Source organism: Copadichromis virginalis, linkage group LG16 (genome assembly GCF_057382275.1).
Source record: "Copadichromis virginalis isolate Kocher_CV1m ecotype Utaka linkage group LG16, C_Virginalis_male_GT1.1, whole genome shotgun sequence".
NCBI classification, from domain to species: domain Eukaryota; kingdom Metazoa; phylum Chordata; class Actinopteri; order Cichliformes; family Cichlidae; genus Copadichromis; species Copadichromis virginalis.
The window spans coordinates 24,128,251-24,152,792 of NC_140633.1; the positions used below are offsets into that span (position 1 = coordinate 24,128,251).

At 39.8% G+C, this 24,542-nt stretch overlaps 2 protein-coding genes across 5 annotated transcripts; both read right to left on the reverse strand.

Moving 5' to 3' along the window:
- Positions 1 to 988: 988 nt before the first annotated feature.
- Positions 989 to 20,425, reverse strand: hoxd3a (homeobox D3a). 4 transcript variants are annotated; one of them, XM_085433957.1, is made up of 4 exons: positions 20,159 to 20,425; positions 4,950 to 5,009; positions 2,904 to 3,453; positions 989 to 2,712 (listed from the first exon to the last, which is right to left on the reverse strand). In XM_085433957.1, exons 3-4 carry the CDS (start codon positions 3,349 to 3,351, stop codon positions 1,961 to 1,963), a joined length of 1,200 nt encoding a protein of 399 aa, XP_085290083.1. In that variant the 5' UTR covers positions 3,352 to 3,453; positions 4,950 to 5,009; positions 20,159 to 20,425; the 3' UTR covers positions 989 to 1,960. The 4 variants fall into 4 exon arrangements, with proteins under 4 accessions (XP_085290083.1, XP_085290080.1, XP_085290082.1 ...); XM_085433954.1 differs by lacking the exon at positions 20,159 to 20,425 and adding an exon at positions 8,857 to 9,211; XM_085433956.1 differs by lacking the exon at positions 20,159 to 20,425 and adding an exon at positions 6,867 to 7,595.
- On the reverse strand, positions 10,675 to 14,443 carry hoxd4a (homeobox D4a). Its single transcript, XM_085433953.1, has 2 exons — positions 13,057 to 14,443; positions 10,675 to 12,650 (listed from the first exon to the last, which is right to left on the reverse strand). Exons 1-2 carry the CDS (start codon positions 13,463 to 13,465, stop codon positions 12,352 to 12,354), a joined length of 708 nt encoding a protein of 235 aa, XP_085290079.1. The 5' UTR covers positions 13,466 to 14,443; the 3' UTR covers positions 10,675 to 12,351.
- Positions 20,426 to 24,542: the final 4,117 nt, after the last annotated feature.

Consider the following 24,542-nt stretch of genomic DNA (forward strand, 5'->3'; position numbering starts at 1 on the left):
AATCCAGGGATATATCATCTTGGAAAATGTGAACACAGATTCCAACTGCCACAGCCCCCCCCCCCCCCCTTCCTTTTTTCTTCTTCTCCCCAGCTCCCCCACCACCACCACCACCATTAAAGATTGGCCTGTTCGGTTAGAAATGTGTTACTTGGATTTGGAATGCAAATGCTTTGTTCACGAGGAGGAGGGATCAGCGAGGAGTCTGAAAGCGACGAGTTTTTGATTAATGAGCTTTGAAATGGCTCTCCAGGAGCAATAAAGGATGAACTGCTCTCTCTCTTTCTCCCTCTCTCTCTTAGTCACACACCCCTCTGCATCTTGTCCTGTGTCAAGGAATCGCCGTGTATTTTTCTGTTTTGTCACCAGTCTGCTTTGTCTTACACCGACCATGAAAACAAATGGTCGTGTATGTATATATATATATATATATATATATATATATATATTAAGCGAGACTATATATGCTCAGTCTCGCTGTGCACCAATCAATTAGACAGTAGTCAGTGATTAGGCTTTGGTCTTTGCTGGAAAATTGAGCTTATTTTCTTGTCTCAGCAAGCAGGAGGCTAATCATGTGGCCGTCTCTAAAAAAAAAAAAAAAGAAGAAGATAAGTGACATGTGGAAGATGCAATAAGCCCGTAGACTCACTTCCCTCATACCAATAAAACATCAATAACCTCCAGAGCCTTTTATTCCGCTGAAATGCACTTTGCATTGGAAGCATAGAGCCGTCTGATGAGTTTTAGATATCCTGGTGTCTAATTATTGATTGTCTCTCCCCGTTTAGGCTGTACAGTAAAGCTGTGGGTCAATACGCCTCCTCGGCACAGTTACCTGACAGATTCACTGGCAGCAACAGCAGCAGCTGAATGAGAAATTAAAAATAATGAGAAGCTGCAGGGTAACCAGAGTTCCTGCTGCAGGGTTTGTTGAAAAAGAAAGAAGGGGGGAAAGAAAAGGAAATCAACAAAATGCAATAAAAAACGAAGTTTAAGCACTTTATTTACAAAATGTTGAACACAATAAAATATAACATTTCAATATCATTAGGGTTTCATAAATTTATGGATATCCAACTGAATGGAATAACAATGGAAGACAAATAAAAAATAGCAATGGACTACACAAAATGACATGCTGGTGTGTATAATATTTGATACTTCGATAGTCTACGTTTTGCTTAAGATTTGACACAAGAATAACCATGGACATATAGTGATGTTTATACACTATAAAATGTCCCATTTGTCCCAGATTTACAATTAGAAATGCTCTTTTTTATATACCAACAACACATTGCGAGTCATAGCATTTTCCAAACCCTGTTTTGCCCACACTTCCAAGTGCACTGATCTGTCCAATCTTACAACAAACTCCACACGTATAAATACTCGCATATAAACGATAAATAATGTGCAATACAAAAGTAATTAAATAATAAATAGGCTATATGCTAGTACAAAAGATTATGCAAATCAAAAGAAAAATACAAAACAATAAATAAATTGGGGTGTGCGCGGGGGGAAATGAGAGCCTAACAAACAGACGAAAAACTTCCCTAAAAATCCTTCTCGCTAAGGATGCGCTTCTATTTTTGTGATCTACAAGACTTACCTTCAAGTAATGGCATGAAATACTCAGTCAAAAAGAAAAAAAAAACAATTGCGCATTGCACTTGAGAAAAAACAAGAACAAAAAAAGAACTACTGACAACCGGGCTATCTGCTTCTCCGCATCCCCAAATATTCAAGAGAAATGGACAAAGCTGTATTATTTAGAAAATAATTACACAATAGCATTAATAGTAATATCAATAATACTGTAATAATACACACGACTCGCTTGGAGTGTAGTTATTAGACTAGTGAGGTAATAAAAAAAGAGCGCAACATAATCTTGGCACACACACACGCAAACATACACGCGCACGCACACGCACACACGCGAAACCACATATTACAAATGCGTCAGTTTAGGCGCTTCCTGAATCCTTCCCTGAGACGCTTGGTGAGAGGTGAGGTCTGTGTATGTGGGATGGGGATCACAGGGTCCATGGTGGTGGTTTCCTGGGATCTGTGCGGCACAGCTGTAGTCCACACTGGTGGATGAGGGGTGGGGAAGATGGCCGAGGTTGAACATGGGGCCCGAGGCTGGCATGGAATCAACAAAATTCCCACCCACGTAAACGGGGCTGCTTTGCAAATTGGCGTTGGCAAAGCTGCCGTTGCTCTGCATGCCGTGGTGTTCGTACTCGGAGCCCGGGTATCTCTTCTGTTGTGGGATGCAGCCACCCAAGGGTGCCGTGTACGCGGCCAAGCCGTACATATTTTGCTGGGGTTTGGCAAAGGACGGGGGTGAGGGTGCGTCATAGCTGAGGCTGTTCACATTTTGGAGCTGGCCAGAGTATCCAATGTGATTTGGGCCACTCAGCGGCGGGCTTCTATCCGGGGAATGTCCCAGGGGGGAGTGCGCCAGCCCTTTAGACTTCTGGTCCTTTTTGTATTTCATCCTCCTGTTTTGAAACCAGATCTTTATTTGGCGCTCGGTGAGATTCAACAGATTTGCCATTTCCACCCTCCGAGGACGACAAAGATAGCGGTTAAAGTGAAACTCCTTCTCCAGCTCCACAAGTTGCGCGCTGGTGTAAGCAGTTCTGACCCGTTTGGACGCTGGTCCCGGTGGGCTTTTCTCATCACTCACTTCACCACCTGTGAAGGAATCACAGAATCATCTTAGGGTCTTTTGAACAATGTGAGGAATAATTTATAAATTCCATGCACATCAAGACCCCCCCCCCCCCCCACCCTGATCCCTCCCTACCCAAACACACCTCTACACGCTCACACAACATACACAGTACACAGACACTACACATACACGTCACCATCATGATCACTACCTGCGGTGGCACAGTTGTTTGAGTTCTTCTGCTTTGAGTTCTGTCGGGTCTCCTTCATCCAGGGGAATATCTGCTTGGTGAGGGCTGGTGTGGCACTGCTGGAAGCACTGCTGGATGGGGATTTCTTCTTCTGAGATGCAGAGCTGTTGGAGCTAGGGGAAGATGCAGACAGTGGAGGAGCCTGCTGCTCTGAAATACTAGTCGCTTGGTTGTTGTTGTTATTTTGACTGCTGCTTTGTCGCATGCAGTCTCCGTTCAGGTCACTGTCTTTTAGGGCTGGTGGCCGGACTGCAGCTGTCTGAATGGGACAAACTGAGCCCTGGTAGTCGCTGTCTATATTTGAAGTAGGATAGGACTGGTGTGCGGGCCCATAGTTGTAAGAGTCTGGTTTGGGGTAGGTGTAGCCTCCAAAAAGTCCAGAGTTGTCGTAGTATGTTGCTTTCTGCATTTTGTGGATTCAAAGCCAGTAAGCCAGTGAAGCTTTATCCAGTTGCATGAGTGTTGTTTATTTACGTGATTGGTGTTTCCCACCGCTGCTCCACTCTGTGACCTATAAAAAGAAACATCTCTCACTGTAACGCCACAGAATGTGTGAGATGCAGCGTTTGAAATCCACATTAAACCAAAAGGCACAGCTTGCTTGGCCCAGACTGAAGCTACTGTATAGAGCATTTGGTGCTTTCTAATTAAACAACTAGAGCAATTAAATTAGAAAAGCACCAAATGTCTTCAAACTGTCTATGACAATGCTTCATCTCCAGCTCGTTCGACTCGTTTCTTGGCACAAAACAGTTAAAGTTTAACTTGGACTAAAAGGACCCTCTGGGAGGCTCTGGGAGTCCCTTGCAAATAAGCTGAATCAGCATTTGACACACACGTACACACAATACCCTTTTCAGTAATCACAAGGCCTGACAAAGCCCCTAATGCATTCATTGTTCACGCGCGCACAGGCATTAGGATCGCATGTTGAAGAGCGCAAGAAGCACAACACTGAACTCCCGCACTGTTCATATAAAAATGTAGCCGTGTGAGAGGGTTAGAAAGAGAGAGCGAGAGCGAGAGACAGAGAGAGAGACAGAGAGAGAGGGAGAGAGAGAAAGGGAGGGATAGAGTGAGAGTGAGAGAGAGAGAAAGATGGGTTGGGTTGGGCTGGGTTAAATATGACATTTCACCAGCCTTTACGCACATCTCAAACATTATAATTTGGCTGCTTGGTCGGTTTTCTTCTTAAAGATTTATGTCTAATTATCTTGAATTATCTTTTTTAAACTTTTGGAGGATATTTTTGAAAACCAAAAAATTATTATTAATATTCTCATTATTTTACCAATATGATAAAAAGCATGACAACATTTAAAGTAAGCCGAAACAAAAATATCAAAGGGGCCCTCCTGTACTGTATGTTGGTGGCTTTACGAGGTGCAGCCTGCGCCGTGCATAACAATTGCACCTGTCAGTTTGGACCGCGGCAAAATTTATGACCGCAAATGTTATGGTTGTAAACGGCCTGAGAGAGGGGAATGAAAAGCAAAACACTCCTCAAGACTCACAGCCCCTCAGAAGTGTAAAACTAAGCGTAGGAGGAAGGCAAGGGAAAGAATTTCATAGTCGGCGACTTCTCCCATGAAGAGGCTCGGTTTATAAATGATGCCTCCATTCTGGCTTAGTGCGAGTCTCCAGCTAAACACAGAGGTGGAAAGCACGGAGCTGTTTTGCTGCTTTGAATAAGGCACGGGGATACTGGCGAGGTCTTGAAAAACTCTACTTTTTTTTTTCTTTTTAATTTTCTTATTGTGTGTGCTCTCACTGTTTAATTCCGGCAACGCTGCTAAAAAAGGAAATGGGACTTACTGAAATTGGACTCTGGCCTGCGTAAATAATTACACGTACAGGTTAAGACCATCCTTCATGTCTGTTTTCTTGATTTAAGCCTCCTGTGAAACACTGTGAGCGTAAATATGTAGCCTAATAACAAATCACCATTTCACCTTGTTAGCAGTTGGCTGTGTTGTCCTCTCCCTTCATTAAAAAAACGTTACTCACCGAAATCTGCGCAGATCTGTTTTATACCCCTCAAGCATTCACCACTGCTTCCATCTCGACCTAAAAGACAAAAATAATAACACAAATAAATGTATTGTTATTAGTCTGAGCCCTGCGTTATTTTCGATGCATGTTGTGTTAAAAATGAGTGATACATTTTTAGTTGTAGTATTTTTTTTTAAATTTATATTTATGTGTAAACTCAAGCTAAACTAAACAGTTCTAGATAATTAATTGAAAAATATAGTAGCTTAATAGAACTGAGGCTTTAGTTCCATATTTTCCAGCGTTTTTATTGTATGTCTATTTTTATTTCACTTTTTTTTTTTTTTTTACTTTTTTCTTCTTCTTTTGCTTTCATTTTCTTGAGACTGAAAAGTCTGACATGTGCACTTTTAGTACAAAAGAGTCAGGCCAAATATCTAGCACTCATAAGCGTTTTAGGTGACCTTAGGGTCATTCAGCAGTAAGTCATAGTTTAATGAACAACGAACAGTTTGCCTTAAAGAAGAGCCAAGTCTCGACTAAATTCACAGCAGCTTTTCAGCGCTAAGAGAAACAGGACAAGATGCTCGACCGACGGCAAGGAAACCAGAACTTCAAACCCAGAAATCTTCCAGATAATTATATTTGCAGTGAGTGTAAAAAAAAGAAACAAACAGCTCCTGTTTCATTGCATCTATCCGAGGACTTTAGCTTCATAGTATCACGATTCAACTGTAGGATTTTTTCATGAGGATTTTCTAAAAAGCCGGTCGATAGTCTGCACCTCGAGTGCTTTTGAGCACACTGAGCTACTAGTAGCAGACATGGTTCCCTTTTCACGCGGCTGTGTTTTTCGCCTACGCGTTGTTACGGTAAGTTTGGTCCACACAATGGGTCGGACTCAATCTGGAGTGTTATTATCTCACTTAGTCGTTTCTTCAGCTTAACCTTTGAAAATCTATTAATAAGAGGGAAGTTTGTATAACTGGAAATATATATATATTATTTTTTAAGCTAAGTTTATAATTTTACACAATGTATTCGCTGCTGTTTTGAAACAACGAAAACGAAAACAAAACACAAATTGCGTTTTGTTTGTTTTTTTGCAGAAAATTGTATAGTGCTTACAAATTCCCATTTTGTAGCAAAATGTCTGTATTTTTAGTTTTAGTTTTTTTTTTTTTTTTTAAATCCAGGAGACTGCGCGTAATTATGAGCAGCTCAGGCCTATAATACAAAAGCTGCAGTGCACAAACATTAAATCTTTATCCAAAGTAAAACAGTAAACTGAACGAAAATGGGTGGAAATTATCTCAAATTTGAGTTTATTGCCTTGTGTTCTTAGACCTGCTGCTCATCAGTCCAAAGAGAGAGAAAATATATTTGCATGGAACAAATTAGCCATTAAGGTATCCAAACATTAAAAAAAAACCGCATTTGCATTGTCCTTGTTCACTATTCAGACCTCCTATCCCTTAAAGCATCCACTATAAATTCACCTATAATATAACGTTGCAGGTTAACAAAGCCATACTACTGAACCCACATAAATCAACGGCAAACGCCAGCGAGTGAGGATAAGACAACAAATTAATGTGATTTACGATCCAAGAGTCAAAAAGAAAAGTTCCTCTCCCACTTTTTCCTCCGAGCAGGTTTTCATAAACGTGAAATCAGCTGAAAAGCGCAGGGTAGCTTTGGCTCGATCTGTCGATAATATTTGAACGCAATTTCTCGAGGAAAAAAAACTATAATAATGGTAATAATATGAATCTGCTTTTGAAGAGATAGCTTTGGGCTCCATACCCGCGCGTTTGCCGGTGAGAGCGACGTTAACGAGCATCGCCTCCATGAATGGAATGAATCATATATATTTCCTTGGATTATATTAACCCGTGGTTAAAGGTTGCTTTCTGCCATGCAATTTCTTACCTGTGAATCAATTCATCATAAAGCAGTTCCCTCTCAGTCTCAGTTCCTTTCCACGTTGTCTCAAGAATAAATCCTTCACCCTTTGTCTGTAGACAATGCTGTCCTAAACCTGATCTTGCTGTTTTTCAGACATTTCCATATACCAGTGGAGACAGTATTCCCGAAAGAATGGAAGGACTCGCATTCAACTACCAATAAAAAGCGAACAAGGTATCCTTATTCCTGAAAAAAATCACTGGCAATCAATCACCCAGTGAAATATACAGGAATTCAAAAACGGAGAGGCCTGTAAAGATTTGCAGCTAACATTGGGATTTTGGGGTGTTTCGGAAGCTTTATGATGACAAATAAAGGCGCTGCCTTAAGGTACAAGCATATTTGTTCACGTGATTGTTCCCTTCTTCAAGTAAGCCTTACCTCACCAATCCATTTTGATAAAGGGTGGCGTTTATTTCCTCATCTGAACTGTGTGAATGTGAAAATGTTCCTCTGCCTATTTCTTTTTATCTCCCCATGAGCTGCGAGCTTTGCAGCTCGCCTGCACTTCAGCGTTTAAACCCAAGCAGATATGCTTTTGTTTGGGTGCTCAACGTGCAAATCTAGACATCTTTAACCTCCCCCCCACAAAGGCACTGAAGTGCAATGCATGTGTGCAAAAAATGATCTGTGCATTTTATGTCACAGAAGATTTGAAATTTCCAACATTTATGAAGATTTCTTTTTCTTTGCCTCACTCCCCCTAAAGATAGAAACTAGCGGGGATTTCGCAATAAAACGAATAAAGAGGGCCTCACTCACCACATTTTGCATAATATTGAAACGTTTTAAAACGCGGTTCTGTGTAATTTACAAACAACTGCGCAATGATGTGGGAGTGCATTTTAAAAAATGATTTATGAAATAAATGACGTGTGTGTATTTTCTTGCAACTGGGAAAGGATTGTATTCAAATAAACCACATTATCATCTCGTGTTTGTTGTGTCTGTCTTCCCACACAGCTGAAGCACAAAGAGGCACGGAGCCAGTGTCTTCTTGCATTGTTTTCGGTACTAACCCCACACTATGCCAAATAATGGCACGCTTTAATGCCAGAGAAAATATACCGAAAGGCCAGACTCTAAGATTTCGAACCACAGAGACGGTTCTCGGACCTGGTTGGTTCAGCGGTGGGTAATCTTTGCTAGAGAAGAAGAAGAAGAAGGGATGCCGGACTGGTAGCGTCTCAGCATATGTTCAGAGGGTAATAAAAGTGAAAGATTTACAGTTTTCGCCCGGCCCCCAACAGCCTCGCACCCTTTCAGGGATAACTGAGAATGATTTACAAGGAGGCAGAACTGTCAGCCTGGCCGAACTTCTAGGACTTCTAAGAAATCAAAATTAGATCATCCCCCACTAACAATAAAAACAATAGAAAATTATTGTGCTCTAAAGCGAAAGGGAGAGATAAATAACTAGGAATTTGTCTTATGGTTAAAAATACAACACCAAAAATCGCGATTTCTGCTTCGCAAACAAGACAAGTTAATTTTAATGCTTTCTTTAAACATATTCAATTTACTTCAGATTAAAAGAAACAAAAACAACTTCACATTAAATTAGCAAAAATCCGAATTAGACTCTGAATAAGGAGTCTATGGGCCCAAAAGAGGGAGCAGACTAAGCTGCATGTGTCCGAAAGAGCAGTTATTCAAAGCGAGCATCCATAAATCCTACTTGTCACTGCCATTTACTTTTTTCACATTAGTCCCATCAGTCCATTTCAAGACATTTGCAAACCGCAAAACTGAAAAATTATGCTACTGCTAATATATTTAATTTATTTATTTATTTTAAAAAAAGAAGAAGGCATGCGTACAGCGACTAGCCACAGCCTATACAATTGCGCTCAGAGCGCACACATCAAAGGGAGCAATTTATCAAATATCACGACATTTGATATCGTCATTTACCAGCTGGGGCAACATGAAAAATGTTGAAATATTTACCTACCCAAGCATCCATCGGTTCAGATGTGTTGCTAAAGTGCGGGACTACAGTTGCGCCGGGAATCGGATATTATTTTCTTGGGGGATCTCTTCAGTTTTCAAGTCTGATAGAGTCCTTGCGATTAATGACGACGCCGTGTTTCTAGGGGGACGTGCTGCATTAATTATTTAGACAATCACGTGGTCGAGAATAGAGAGCGGAGTGGTATAGTCTCTGGATTATATCTCTGAATGCAGACAGCGCACTTTAATATATCTTAGGGGGGTTGTCTGGCTCGGAGAGGCTTCTTGCGAAAACAGCTGGAAATCAAATATGGCCGGATGGAGAGCAACGACGTTGTATTCCTGCACTGGGTGCAGTGTCATTGAAAATGGCACTGCCTTTGGCTCCCATTTATTGCTGTTCAGACATGTAGGTCAGTGTGGCTACACACTGCACGTTGTAGTAGGCTGCTCTGACCTGATAACTGCCAAGGAAACTATGATATTGGCATTAGTTCAATTCATGCATTATATATCAGACGCTCAAAACACCCAGGTTTTATATTAAGTAGCTAAAAATAATAATAATAAAAAAGCAACCTTTGGTTAAGTTAGAGCTTGTAATGTATTTTAGGTAGGTTCTCCCCCCTCACCCCCCTTCTAGTCGCTTCTCCCCAGTCCCCCCCCACCCAGCCCCCCTCGCTCTCTCTCCCTCTCTCTCTCTCATCTTCTCCTCAGCATCTATATGGAGATCATTTTTGGCAGGATGGTGGATTGGTAGCATCACTTTGTCTCTGCTTCTCTTCACATCCGTGTGACAAACTTACATTTTATGTATACACAAACGTTTATGCGCGGTGCACGCACGTGCTCAGTGGGCATCAGCCCGTGGTCACTGGGGATGAAAAGTGTTTGGATGCAGGTTGTCTTTACAAATGCATACATATGGTCACTTTGTTTGTATCCGAGCTGATCCTGTAACGTGAAGGGGTCGAAGGTCGGTATTGCTGCGTCTCATCCTCAATAAAGTCTCAGCTTGTGGATCATGGGGGGTTGGGGGTTAATATTAACCATAAGCAGAATATAGGTATGCTTTAATAGCCTAAAGTTCTATACTGTGCTATTGGGTGTTTGTTCCTTCGTTCTAATACAGCTCTAACAAATGTGGCGTGAATTAGTCTTGGAGAAGGACCAACTCCTCTTAACAAGTTTTCCCTGTCAATTTGAGTCTTATGAGGGCACTAGAGATAATTTGTGCTTCCACTGCACCGTAAAGAACCGTCTAAATAACTTTTACGCATTGAATGTGGTTTTTATGGCACAAAAATAATAATAAATAAATTAAATAATCCCCACTAAGAGTTTTTTTTTTCCTAAGGGGAGGTTTTTGCGCAGTGCTTGCTCTCGCTTTGTTACGAACTCATGAGTAAAATGAAACGGCAAAGTAAAAAAAAAAAAACCTCTTCTATTTTATTTTATTTTCTAAATAATAAAAATACACTTGTGTGCTTAAATTTAGGACCTGCCAAGACAACAGGCTGCATTTGTGTATCCACTGGCCATTTGGTCCATTTGTAGATGTTTTGTAAAAGCGGCCTTTAGTTCCATATGGTTCCACACGCTTGTAACTCTTAGGTGAAAAAACACTTGGAGCAAAGCTGTCCTTTGCGTCTAGCGTAAACCAAATGGCACCAAATAACGCAAACAAAAAAAAGTTACTCTAAAATTTCAAGCTATCGGGGAAATAATAAATAACCCCGGGGTCGAAAAAATATATGTATTTCTTCTAAATCAAAATCTATCTTGAGTGCAGGAAATAAACATCCCAGAACACACACAGTCTCCCAAATACTTAAATGCATAATCAGTAGAAATCTTTATTTTTTTTTATTCAATATACTTCTCACATCTCAATGCACCGTACAAGGTAAAAAGCATGTACAAAAATAAAAACGAAAAGATTGCATATAGACATGAGGAGACAAACGCACAAATCAGAACCTTTTCGGGGGCTTCGCCTGGTATAAATACTGTTTAAACACGTGTAAAACGAGGAATTCAGTGGCTCTTACTTTGAATCAGCTTTAGCCTTTTTTCTTTTTCTTTTTTTTTTTGAGGGTGGAACAGTCCTCCAAAGCAAAGCGAACAGCGCCTGGGAGAGAAATGCTGCCTGTCCGGCGGGTCAGGGGTGCTGGGGTCAGTCCTTGCGGCTGAAATGTGTCCCCTGGATGAACCTGCCACTGCTGCTTTGTCGACCTTCGGTTGAAATACCTTTTCAACTCTCTCGTCAAGAAGACTTCAGAAAGGAGACCTCCACATACTGGGAGAGCTTCTTGGCTTTTTGTCCGAGGACAAAGACGGTATAAAACGAGAAATATCTGTCTTGAAACATGACCTGAAAGAGCCCCATGGATAGCTTGGTTGTGAATGAAAAAAAAAAAAAAAATAGAAGATTCCCATGTTAACTAAGACTAAAACTTTGCATAAGGCCATGCTAATAACGCACAAGAGTTCAAACATATTTCGGAATAATAAAGGTTTAACGAATACTTTTAATTTAATTGTGTGCTATACGAAAAAATGTACACGTTTTTAAACAAATAAATAATGACGCAGAAATCGTCTGAAAAATAAAAAATAAAATACTGCTAAATCTCCAGGATTTGATTATTTCCGATTGGAAACATCTAGTATCAATTTGATGCCATGCAAGAACAAATGATCTTTCATAGGAGAGTTTTAAATGGCACAAGAGAGCCTCTGAAAATGTACACTGTTTACAAAGATGTCAGGAAAGATTTATAAGGGCACTCTGAATAGTATGCACACAGGAATGTCTTGTGTTTGGGAAATAACAATTTTAAAATTTCAAAGCTTTTTTTGTACAAAATAAGTTAAAACATACAAGTCACAAAAGATTCAGCGGGGATTTCTGAAAAAGGTTGAGGAGTGTTTGGCGTGCTCTATATGCAAATAATATTTCCTTCAAGTATACATTTATATATATATATATTGTGCGTTTAATGTGAATTTTTCAGTTGGCTAAAATAATTTCTGTGCTGAAAGCTGTAATAACTTTTGTGTATGTGCGTGTAATTTGAAATGATCTCACTGTTTTGTTTTTAAGCAAAGATATTTCATTGTTTAAATCAGCTGAATCCACGTGAGAAGAGCAGAGACACTTTGTTTAAATCCACTGAATCGGCCGAGGCTGTTTGATAAATGTCTCCTCAGAAGGGGCAACGTCGGAAAAAGAGGGAAGGAAAAGTTTATTTCGACGTTTTTTCTGTCTCTTTGAGGAAATTTGAACACAGAAGAGGCTCAGCTTGCAAACCTCTCGGTTTTAAAGACCGATTGATTTTCTCACTCAGACTCGAGGCAACAATGCTGGAGGGTCATGTTTGTTAAATTAAAAACAAAATGGCTAGAAACGACATCAGTCCATGCAAAAGTCAGATGTAACTTTTGTCTTTTTTTATATACAGTTAATCTCTAAGGACAGGACCACTTTCCTTTCTTATAATGCTGTGATATCAGTCAGGTTATCCTTCTGAATGCTCTGCAGATGGTTGGAGACTGGTGCAGATCTCCCCTTGGTGTTGGGTAGTTTGTGATCTTTCTTCCATTTCATCCGTCTGTTTTGAAACCAGATTTTAATCTGCCTTTCGGAGAGACAAAGAGTGTGGGCAATCTCAATCCGCCGCCGCCTGGTCAGATACCTGTTAAAATGAAACTCCTTTTCTAGCTCCAGAACCTGCTGCCGGGTGTAAGCTGTTCTGGACCGCTTGGGTTCAGATCCCGTGTAATCCGGGTTCACTGGGAGAAAGAACACAAAAGAAAAACAAAACGAAACAAACAAAAGTCACTAAATGTGGTCGATGCAGCATGCAGGTAGAACATGTGCAGGACAAGAAAATTAGTTTCTCTGTCAAAGTTCATACTTTAAGGAAATTTAAACGGAACTGTCATCAGGAAACAGTGGATTATTTTAGCTAAATTTAACCAGATTTGCTCTAGATTTCATCCCAATTTCCACCGGCTAGTCTGCGTGTTTGAGGAGCTTTTAGGAGCTCACCTAGCGGCCTATTTCCTGAGCTATAAAAATTTATGACTTGTGTAATTGGCGAGGCCTTTCAAAGACTCCTATAAATAGTATACTGACTGATTTCTGGATTATAGCCCTCAGTAGAGGAAGAAGAGGAAGAAGAAGAGGAAATCTTACCAGTAGTTACGTGAACTTTCTTCATCCAGGGGTAAACTACTGCTGGCTGCTTGGCTTGTATCCCATTTTGGCTCTTTGTGTTTTGCTGCTGTCCACAAGTCCGGGGTCCGGCCACTTGGACCGGAGTCCCCTGCTCAGTCTGTTCGCTAAAATGGCTCGGGTGGCTGGCTCTCTCGTGCCCATGACCCCGTGGTTGCACTGTGGAGTCCTGCACAGTGTTGCAGCTGAAGGGTTGCTCCGTGTAGTTTGACCGTGGGTAGATCCCTGGATGCTGAAAGTCTGTGTCCTGCGATGGACTGTAGTAGTCGGAGCCCTGCTCAGGTATATAGTTATTCTGTGAATATTCCTCGCAGGGAGGAAATTTGGGATCCACATACTTAGAGTTCACCATATACGAACTCATGGCCATTAATTTCTGAAGGTAGAAAATACTAATTTTTCTCGAGTTGTCTTTTTTCCTCCCTCCATAAAGCCCTCCTACTTGGTGTCAACTGAATAAAGTTAGCGAACCATGTGACCAGATCGGCCAATAGAGGTGATGCGGGTCCAAACACTGGTAAACATACAACTAAATGCATTTTTATCTGAGTTAAGATACACAGAAATTAGAACCTGATGGAAAAAACGCAAATATTATCTTGAAACATCGGCGTACGTGTTTGGAAGACAGAAAATGAGGATTTCAAAATAAATAAATAGAAAAATTGGGGGGAAATATGCACAATATTGAACTTACGAAACGTATTAAAAAGAAAACAGAATATTAAAAATGGGGATTGTCTTCTGTGCATGGTGATGTTTCATCAAAGCTGATTCCTGGTTTCTAAAGTCTAACTTAAAAGCATGGTGTTCAACAGAGAAACCAACAAAAGATACAAAAAGCCCCTTGGCATAAAGACAGCGAATAATGAGTGAGGACAATTGATGGACACTGTCTTTGTCAAGAAGGGGTCATCCAAAAGTTACACGAATCTCATCACTTCATCTGCTCCCATCCCTTTGAAAAAAAATCTGTCTCAGGAGCCTATTGGACAGCAGCAGCAGTCTCTGGGAATCAATAATGTAGAGACAGAAACTGCCCACAAGAGAAAAAAGAGCTACAGCTGGAGTGTCTGTGGCTTGGTTTCATTTAGTAAATTCATTTGGTATTTCATGCAAAGCACAGCGAGCCAAACAGGAATAGAGACACCTTCCAATGTTTATTTCCACGTGCAACATTTCATATTAGATTTCCTTTAAGCCTACAGAGTTACAGCACGACCTCTTATGAGGAATGTGGTGTTGTCAGATTTACTCTCACTCATAAACCAACACTGTTAATGTAACAACTGGAAGCACATTAGGCTTCAAATGCCTGATAACGATGGCAGTAAAGTCAATAAATCGAAGTTTTTTCATCGACCATATACTCCCCTAGAATCGAATCTGTGAATCTGGTTTCATCACACAAATTCGGTTCTACAGGGTATATATAGACGACGGGAAGCGATGCTGCCTAATTTTACCCCCTAAACCACATCACGTTTTCTTTGTGCAGCACTCTAGACTAATAAAATTAACAGAGTGGCTCACAATCAGAATAAACCAAAACCATCAAAGAAGCTGAGGTTACATAAGAAAATAAGAGGCAAGTATTAAAAACCCAGGGATAAACACATACTTTTATAAGCTATAATCACTCCGGAGTGCCCTATTTTCTTTGTTTTAGCCACGGCATTTCCTTTTTAATTTATTCCCCTTTTCTACAGTATAAAGTAGGCTTTTTTCGTGGTCTTTTTTGTTGCTTATTTGAAGGAAATCTCGTCAATAGGACACACGAAACCCTCGAAGCCTTGTCAGTTGCTGGTTGACAAGGCTTCCAAAAAAGCAGAAGAAGAAAGACATAAAGAAAAGGAAAAGCAAAAATATTAGGCTACAGGCTACCTCTGCCCTGGGTGCTCCTATCAATCGTAAGAAAATGACAAGCGTAAAGTAAATGAAAAAACAGCTACCAACTGAGGTCAGCCCAGCTTTCAACGCAGAAGATCTTCTTCTCTTCATCAGGCTACAGCCCAAGTTCACAGCAAGACAATACACTTCTTCAAACACCATAAATCCATAAATGACCTTAAACTTTTTAAAACTGTCAGCTCAGATTTAAAGTTAAGCCTCCGTCAAGCAATCGAGCAACGGTATAAACCCCTGAGCACTTGCCAGGTTATACAGGGGTTTCCTACCTCCGCTGTCCAAAAGATGCTACGGGCTGGAGGCCATCGAGGTCAACTCAAATCATTTACAAACTTATCAAAAAGTTCAATTATTTTTACTGCTGCTGACAGCTCAAAGGGTGCAAAAGTTTACCAAGTCGTCAGACCTTAACTAACTGCCATGGAGACCACCTCAAGCCCTACACCGAGCTTCCTCTACAAATTAAATTAGTTAAAGCTGGGCGTGATCAAGACAGATTGGCCAAAACTGAGAGAAACTGAGAGGGTCTAGCAAAAATAATACACTTTTTTTTTTCAAGGACGCTAAATCACCATGCGAGTGAGCTAATTTCATATCAGTGCGTCTATATGGAGAAAAATAACGCTGATGGCGAGAAAATATAGCAAACTCTAAAAATTTTGAGTCAGTATTTAAGCAACGAGACAGTAATTTGAATTTATGACATGTTTCCTTCTTGTCCAAAATGTGACACAATAATTGCATCTCAGCTCTGAAAGGGCTTAAAAAGCAACTGTGCCTCACACACAGAACACGTTTTCTTCTTTAATAAGAAAAATTAAACGGATAAAGAAACAAATTCGTGGCTAATTATTTGACAGGTGATGTAAACGGTTTAGTGTAATATAATAGGGAATATTATTGGCTTGCACCAACCTTGTAAAAGAGGCCTTTAATAAATAAGAATCAAACATAAAACAGTAAAATGTAAAATCAGTGTGACGCTTTGTGCTGGAGCTCCTTTAACGAATATGTAGGCCTGCGTGTAGTATGCATGTGCACATATATATGCTGTGATCTGAGCTGGAAAACTTCCGCTAAAATACGAACAAAAACTCAAAATATTCGTTATGGCCTCAATTAAATGATGAGTGCATTATTTATTTATTTACTCATTTATTATAAATCGTCCTTGCACTTCACGTTTCAGTATTTATTAGACAGCCTGACCTGCCTTTCACCTGACCCTGCCGGTCCTTGTGACGGGTCAAAGCCGAGTTCCCCAACAAAAGAATGATAAAGTCAGCGTTTCCTGGCAGCTCGTGTTAAACCAATGGCCAACTAGTCTCCAGCTCGACTATTTCTTCATTACATTCACAGATATTTGTTTTCGATTTTGTAAACCATCAGCTGTGGATTTGAAAGCTGCAGAAAACACCAGGCCTGCTTATTTTTCACACAACTTAATAAAGGGATTTTTTTTTGGTCTGATAGTAATACAAAATAAACGCTAAATTCCATTTGAAGCTTGGATCAAACATGCAACCATTGCAAGACTAGATTTCTAACAAAGGGTGACAAAATTAATAATTTAAAGGCCTGCAGTTAGAAACGCGCCAGGCCTGGGGTGAATTAAGAAAAAAGAAAATCCACACCATGTAAAGACTTACAACTGATTTTCTTGCGAAATCAGTGCTGTTTAAAAAAAAAAAACATTTCTGTGTGATTGAAACCCAAAGAGAAGATGACGTTATCTAGCAAACGAATTGTGGGTGAAGAAATGTGCAGCTTAACAGTTGGACACAGCAGGAAATTAATGCAATTTAAAATAAAATTCCTTTGATTAAAATCTCAAGTTAACTGCACAAGATCACCATACAGCTTTAAAAAGACCAAACAAAGAAGCAGAACCAAAAGAGGAATAAGAAGAATATGGTGTGGAGCAAATCAGACCAATAACACTTTTAAAAAAAGAGTGAAGGTTAGATCCATAAAAGCTTTTCAAAACAAATCAAACAAGTACTAAACTTGAACACAACTTCATCAGAAGAGCACACTGTCTAAAAGTTACCGAGCATGCACTGCAGCTTTACAGGCAGGAAACAGTTTAGCCTGAGCATTACGCATGTGACATCACACGCCCATACCACGAGCATAATGATAAAACGCAGCTTACCGCGGAAACCGCAACAGATGACACGCAGTCCAACAAACGCATCCATGCTGAAGGGGAAAAGTCAGTCCGGTAGAGTTCCATGTCAATTGAGGCTCTATTCCATCTGGACTGTCTTACTAATACACAATGAGAATTATATTTTGGCTTGTCAAGTCCCAGGCCATAAAACAAAGTTTAATGGCATCACGTGTTTCCTCACAGCCATTCACAACAGGGCGCAGGCCCATAAATAACCCCGAAAGTTGCTCTTACTCAATAATAGCGATTGCACTGATGTGCACTGAGGAAAAGTCGTGGAAATGAGGAAGCAGGGAAGCGGAAGGGATTTTGTAACAGTCACAACAGAAAGTGGTACAAGAGCGAGCCGTGACAGAATAGCATGTTTTATTCCCACCGTGAAAACTGGGGAGAAAAATATGTGCGAGCTTTAAACTTCCATGAACAAACACCAAAGTATCCTGGTCATCTTAAATATTCATTTTAATCATTTTAATATTGAGGTGTGATGGAATCAAAACTACTGAAATCGAGAATTTCAATATTTAAATCTCCTGAAATCTGACGCCTTTTGACCTCTAAAGTGTTAACAAATGAACCACTACGCGTCACTGATTGGTGCCCGAATACATTTTTTTTCTGTCCAGTGAACCTGTCACAATAGGACTGATGTCATTCATTCTTCCGGGCCAATCCCAGAGTGCAATGCCTTTTGGTCCTCCTCCTCCCCCTGCTCTGACCTAACCGGAGAGAGCAGACCATGTTGAGGTTTGGGTGGCTGCCACAGTGCGGCAGGTATAATAAATGTGAGGGCAGCAGATCAGAGGCTTTGAATTTTCTTACATGTATGTCTTCATAAAAGCTTTTCCTTCCTTGCAGATTCAAATTCTTCCTACACATAACCCCTGCTTCTAGTTTTCATGTTTCCTCGAACTGTTTTGAACTTGTAAATAAAGTCGTTTTAATTGAATCATCCTGTTTATCACGAGGACACAGTTTACGATTATTGAATGACTGTTTGCTGGGGAAAGATGACAGACATGAATATTTGGAGGATTTCCAAACCAGCACAAAATGCACCATTGTATAATCTTAATGGCTGATCTCATTTGATAGCAGCCTTTAACGTATCTAGTGCCCATGCGCGCCACATGGGTGACTTTTCTGGCACCAAAACAACTTTTAGAAAGAAAACGAACTGGATCACGTGATTCCCGCCAGCACCAAAGAGCATGCTAGTAAAAGGATTGCTAAATGGGACCAGAGAATCTGACTGTTGGGCAACAGCGCCTTCTGCTGGCATGATAAAGGCCTCTCCACAGTTCCACTGTAATAAATACAAAAAATAAATAAATATATAAAACATACACAAACCAGTTATTTCACCCAATCCTGTGTTGCATCAAACTGTTGATGAAGTTTTGAATGAGGGGAGAGGAGATTTACTGTTGGTATGCAGACCACTGATTTCAAAATTTGCTCAATTACTCCTCTAAATGATTCCCTCCAAAGCAAGTAGCCTAATGCAAGCTAATTCAAAACTAGGTTTAGTCAAGCTCTTTAAACACATTATATGAATTCAGAATAATTACCATAGCATATTTATATCTAAATATTTTCCTCTATTTGTAGAGTGAACATTTAAAAAAGACTATAATGGGAATATCTGTAGTAATAAACTGCAAAGTAGATGTTGAAATTGAAAATGCTGATGTTGTGGTGATGATTCATACTTAACATTGTTAATGAAAGCATCATTTATCTAAGTGGAAACAAAAAAACAATTAAAACTATTAAATAGAAGGCAAATGACAGCACATTTAGGTTCACATGGCTTGGCTTGAGCAAAAAAAATATTTAAAAAAGAAATCTCACAAAATATATTATATGATTATATAAGTCTGTTGCTAAAGGGTCTAGACAGTCTGGATGTCTGAGAGGAGCTGAGTAGGAGTGAAGGGAGGAAATCCATTTATGGAAACTAATAAAAATATTAGTGCAGGGCCTGCGGTCACACATATACTAAATAATTACGTGCATTACAAAAAACGCTTAAAACGTGTGATCTTTTTTTTTTTTTGCACTGTCAAAATGTAAAAGATCATGACTGAGTCCTATGTAATTCTCTCAGGCTTCTGCTTGTGCCTGCATGTCTTTCAGGGTCCATTTTGCCGCATTGCAGTAAGGCTGTAAATACTTTCGCAGCTGCCTGTCAGGCAACAGTGAAATACTGTCTTTGTTCAGTTGGCCTCATCTCCAGGCAGCTGAAAACAAGTAGGAAAACTGAACTTTTGCTGCCAGGCTTTGTATACGTTCCATAAAGCAAATTAACTGAACTTTGTCTCGAGTATAATCCCTCATTTATTAGCATATAAAGCGAAACAGTGTGATGGAATATGGTGGCCTGAATACGCCAATACAGATTTTCTAGCAGGTTGAGAGATGAGGGATAATATAGCTACAATTATTCGTAGAGGCTGATGGAATTGGGATCTGTCTACAACCAATAACTTAACGCTGAAAGCAAAATAAGGAATGACCGGTTAAAGACAAAGCTCTCTTGCAGTGCACAGTGGAAAAAAAAAACTTCTCTGCATCAAAAACACAGCTCACACATCACCATCTGTGACCTCAGAAACAACTTCTATTTGTGCATCTAAGGCTTTAAAAAGGCATCAATAAACACGATGAAACGACTTGAAATCCATATGATATCTTCTTAAATATTTCTCTGTGGTTGTTGCATTATAAAAGGCAACTTGCCGGCTAAACGGACGTTTGTTAATCATTATAATATAATGGCCAGACTTCTGTTACTGAACATGTCTAAAAACAAAAACAATTAATCCCAACACACCCAGCAACATGTGACTTCACCAAATTACCTGAGTGCCATTACCTTGCAGCTCATTTACATGACCAATGAAACAGGAAGCTGTCAAACTTTACATGCTCTCACACATGCCCAACTAATAAACGCCATTATCGCACAAGAAATCTTACCTATGGTGGTGAGGTACTCCATGCTTGCTCTTTGACGTTTGCTCAGGCAGTGCATTTTGCGTGAAAGAGCCAGCACAGCTCTGTGAATGAAGAAGGTGGGATGTGGATAAAGTTGAAACGCTTCTCTTGTCATCCAGTAAAAGAAAAAATAATTAATTAAACAAACGACGCAGCGCCGGGAAAATATGCGCTGATCAGACAATTATGAAACGAATGGCAGGCGATTTTTAAGAGAGCAGACCGTAGTGTATCGGTTTAACACCATAGACAACGTGATACAGAATGCAGTGGGGGGAAATCGCCAGGGAAATCAGGAAAAGGGCCATGAAGACGTTTGCCTCTCGCACATGACCAGTGGCATCCAATGACAGGCGATGGAGGCACATAAAAAGGTCTATTACCAAGTTGTAAATTGTCCCCTCACAAAAAGGAATTTGGACTGCAGCAATTCTCTCCATCTTGGCGCATAATAGCAGAAGCCCCACCAGGTCCCCCAAGCAAGAGCTTTTCCCCTGTTGTTTTTTTTCTGTCGTCGTTTGCATCACTCAAAAATCTAAAACTTCATGCAAAGTGTACAGAACAACTAAGAAACGAGTCTGATTAAGTATATGAGATTAATCTTTTTTATTATTATTAAATATTTGGCAAAATCAAACTGATCCGAGGTTTGGATATTACAGTGTTAAAATGCATAATCTGCCATAGATCACGTTGATGTTTAACGTTTTGCAGAAACTGGAGATTTTACGAAACAAAATCTTTTGAGAAACCAAATATTTCTTGTATAAAATACAGAACAACTTTGTGCCTTTATTTTATTTTATTTCTCATCTGTGAGTTCACGGCCTGTGCAGCAGATGCTAGGAAAACGCCACACAATAAAACCAGCAAGTATAATTTACACCTTTTTTCCCTCATTAAAAGTCTAATGCTTTGTCGCCGGCCTTTTCCCGTGGATGTTCAGTCATTGTCCTAGAGGACAGATTTTCAACGGATGCGGGACTTTTGTGTTTCCAAATGATATTGCATATCAACGGCTTTTTCCCACCCTCTTACAGGCCAGCTGTTGTTTATTATTAGAGACAGAGATACACTATGGTGTGAAAGTTTTTTCGTGTAATTGAAACTCGACACTTAAAGACCTAAATACTGCAACTGCATGCAGTCTCTGCACATGTGTCTACGACTGCACCAAAGAGGAATTTCATGTATTTCACTCTCGTTCATCTGGTGGCACGCCAGAGAAAGCATCGTGCGATTTATAGTTAGGCTAGCCCGAGCAATGGCTCTGGTTTCCTGTCTTATAGCTCCCTTTCCTTTCTCTCTCCCCGCGTGTGTCCCTGTGAAAGAGGGAGAAAGATGCAAGACCTCAGGATTTGTTAAATCACATTGCATTGCGACTATGACGTTACTGTAATGTAGACTATACTTGAAGGCCTTTCTTTTGGAGGGAAATAGACTGATGCATTTTTACTGTACTTTTAACCTATCTATCTATCTATCTATCTATCTATCTATCTATCTATCTATCTATCTATCTATCTATCTATCTATCTATCTATCTATCTATGCAGGCACACACACACACACACACACACACACACACACACACACAGACAGACACACATACACACACACATATGGGGCATATCAATGTCATTTTTTCACTGTATGTCGGCGCCTCTTTGTTTGCGCCCAACATATATCTTGTTGCACGACTTTAAGCGTTTCGGCATGCCACATAATATACATTTATATAAATGAATCAATCACATATCAGTTATTCTGCAAACGACAATTAGGGCTTTGCAAAGTTTAAAAATCGTTTTCTTCTTCTTCTTTTTCTCCTTCTTTTGCCAAGTGGCTTTCACTGACAGGTTTAGTGCTGCATGCTTATTGATAGGCCGACACTGATTTTCTCAGAGACATAAATTCAGATCCTGGAATCATGTCAAAGTCTGCCTTCAAGAAACTAAATATTAAAAAGGGTGGTGAACTAAGTTAATGCTTACAGGCACATTTGTGTCATTATTTGCCAAGCACACTGACTCTATCTGTCTTTGTGACCCATTCTGAGCTACAAATTCCTCGTCACATTACTCCTGACCAGCCAGAGGCTGCCTACCCACACTTTTATCAAACCGCAGTGTTTCATTCGCTTTTGGAGAAGTGTCATTTAGTGTTCCTCCGCATTGTCATTCTATATTCATCCGCAGCTCTATTCTCATAGAAACACCGTGTAACGTCCAGGATCTGTTGAATAGGATCTAGAATATATAGTCATATTCTATGCTTGTTTCGTTGCAGTCGCTATGAAAACAAAAGCGGTTAAATTCATAAGCATATTTATAACAATACATCATTAAAAAAAACATATTAAAAATCTAAAATTATATTGTGACGAGTGGGGGAGAGGAGACATTAAAATTCATTCCTGACAAGCGAACTTTAAAACTCATACATCACATTTGTTTTCTTTTCGTCTTCTTCTTTTCTTCGTTTTTTTTAATGCGCACACAGTTCTCCCAACAATAAAATAAAATAAAATAAAAAGGTGTATTATGTGTCTTACGTCGTTTTTTCTAATAAAGTTATCACTTTACGTTTTACTCTTTTTTATGTTAAATTGCCCTGATTATCTTGGCCTACACGCATAACATTAATACGGGAAAAGTCTGCATGCAGTGCTCACTAAAAAAACTGTCCCTGTTCACAGTATGTACACACACAGAACACACATATATATATATATATATATTCTGTTGTTTTTGTCCTGCTGTAGTGACTGTACACAATAACGTCAGACGGACAGACGTACTAAAATGTTACTCCCATGCTCCTTCTAGGTCTATTATTCTCCTTTGAACCAGTAATTGAACCAGTACGGTCTCTAACTATTCGCATTATTTAAAGGGTAAGCAGCTTCCTTTGCAGAGACAGAATTCGATCCATTCCTCGTGTGTGTAAACAGTGTAGTCTCAAAAAAAGAAAAAACAACAACCAAGTTGAACGTGTGTTCAGCCGTTTCAATAGTGATTACTAAAGTGATGCTCACAGCAGTATGTGCTGCAACATCTCTTTATGGCTCCATAACTGCGCTAAAACGCACAAACAGCAGAAGAAGGATAAGCTGCATTTTATTTCACGAAATGAGTGTAAGGTGTAAAAATAAAGCAAAACAACTTGGATTTATATATAAAAAGAAAGCTAAATCTGAGTGTACTTGGTGTGTTTTATTGTCAGTGAATTGACGCCATTTTTAAACTGTAATTACTTATTTTAATGTGAGCTTTGTGAAACAGAAAGCACTACAGTTTACATTTTAAGTAGTAGTAATATTATTAATAGTATCACAACAAATAGACAAAACAAATTTCCCACGTGTGGGACTAATAAAGGTTATCTTATCTTATCTTATCTTACAACAAGCAGGACACTGTGGGACAGTCTAAAAACGACAGGCTACTTCGCTGGTTATTTAACAATAACAATAGCAGGCTAATAATAATAAAACGACGAGGCTCAGAGACATGCCCTTTAAAGGAAAAAACCATCTGTGAAAGATCAGTGTCTCTGTTGTTATTTTCTCTGCATTTACACGGTGGGCTGGGTCTGCTTCTGCCTTCAGAAAGCCTTCCCTCTAACGATTAAATTTGGCTTCTCCTTTGTGCAAATGTGTGACATATTGCTGAAATATGGGGCCTGGGAGCTGTCAGGAGATTTCAAAATCAGTATAAGGGTGCTGCAATAACCGATTAGAAAAATGGGGCTTTCAGGTTTTGGAACTATTAAAAGTAGAGCGCTCTTCTTCACACACGTTCATCAGGGCATAAGACGTTTATGATATAAATCAGTAAAAACATGGACAATGGTATGGACCTTGCCTTGTCTACGTGTTCCAGCTGTGAATAGGCTGCTTTAGCTGAGACTTAAAGGACAACATCGCCCTCTAGCGCTCCCGGTATTCTTTCCAGGGGCCCTGAAGCTCCAGTAAAGGTAAACAGATTGCTTTTAGATCTGCAACTTTCTGGATTCCTGTTTTAATCAACAAGTTCCACTGAAGGTGGTTTAAGAACAAAGAAAAACAAAGCGTGTTAGCTCCTGCCCGTAAAGTACAATTAAGACACGTGCTCTTCTTGACCATTTCAGTACACAGTCCCATCAGAAGATAAGACTGCACCACACAGCAGTCAAAGTTAAGTTTTTTTTCCCATCGGTGGGAAGTGCAATTGATGAATACACGTGACCATTAAGGTGGGGGGTGATTTCCTCTAAAACAATTCATCGACCAGACACCCCATGGAAAAGTGTCTACACTCTGTTTGTCAGCAACAGACGCAAACACCCAGGAAAAAGGGTTTTTCAAAGGAGAGCGTAATTACTG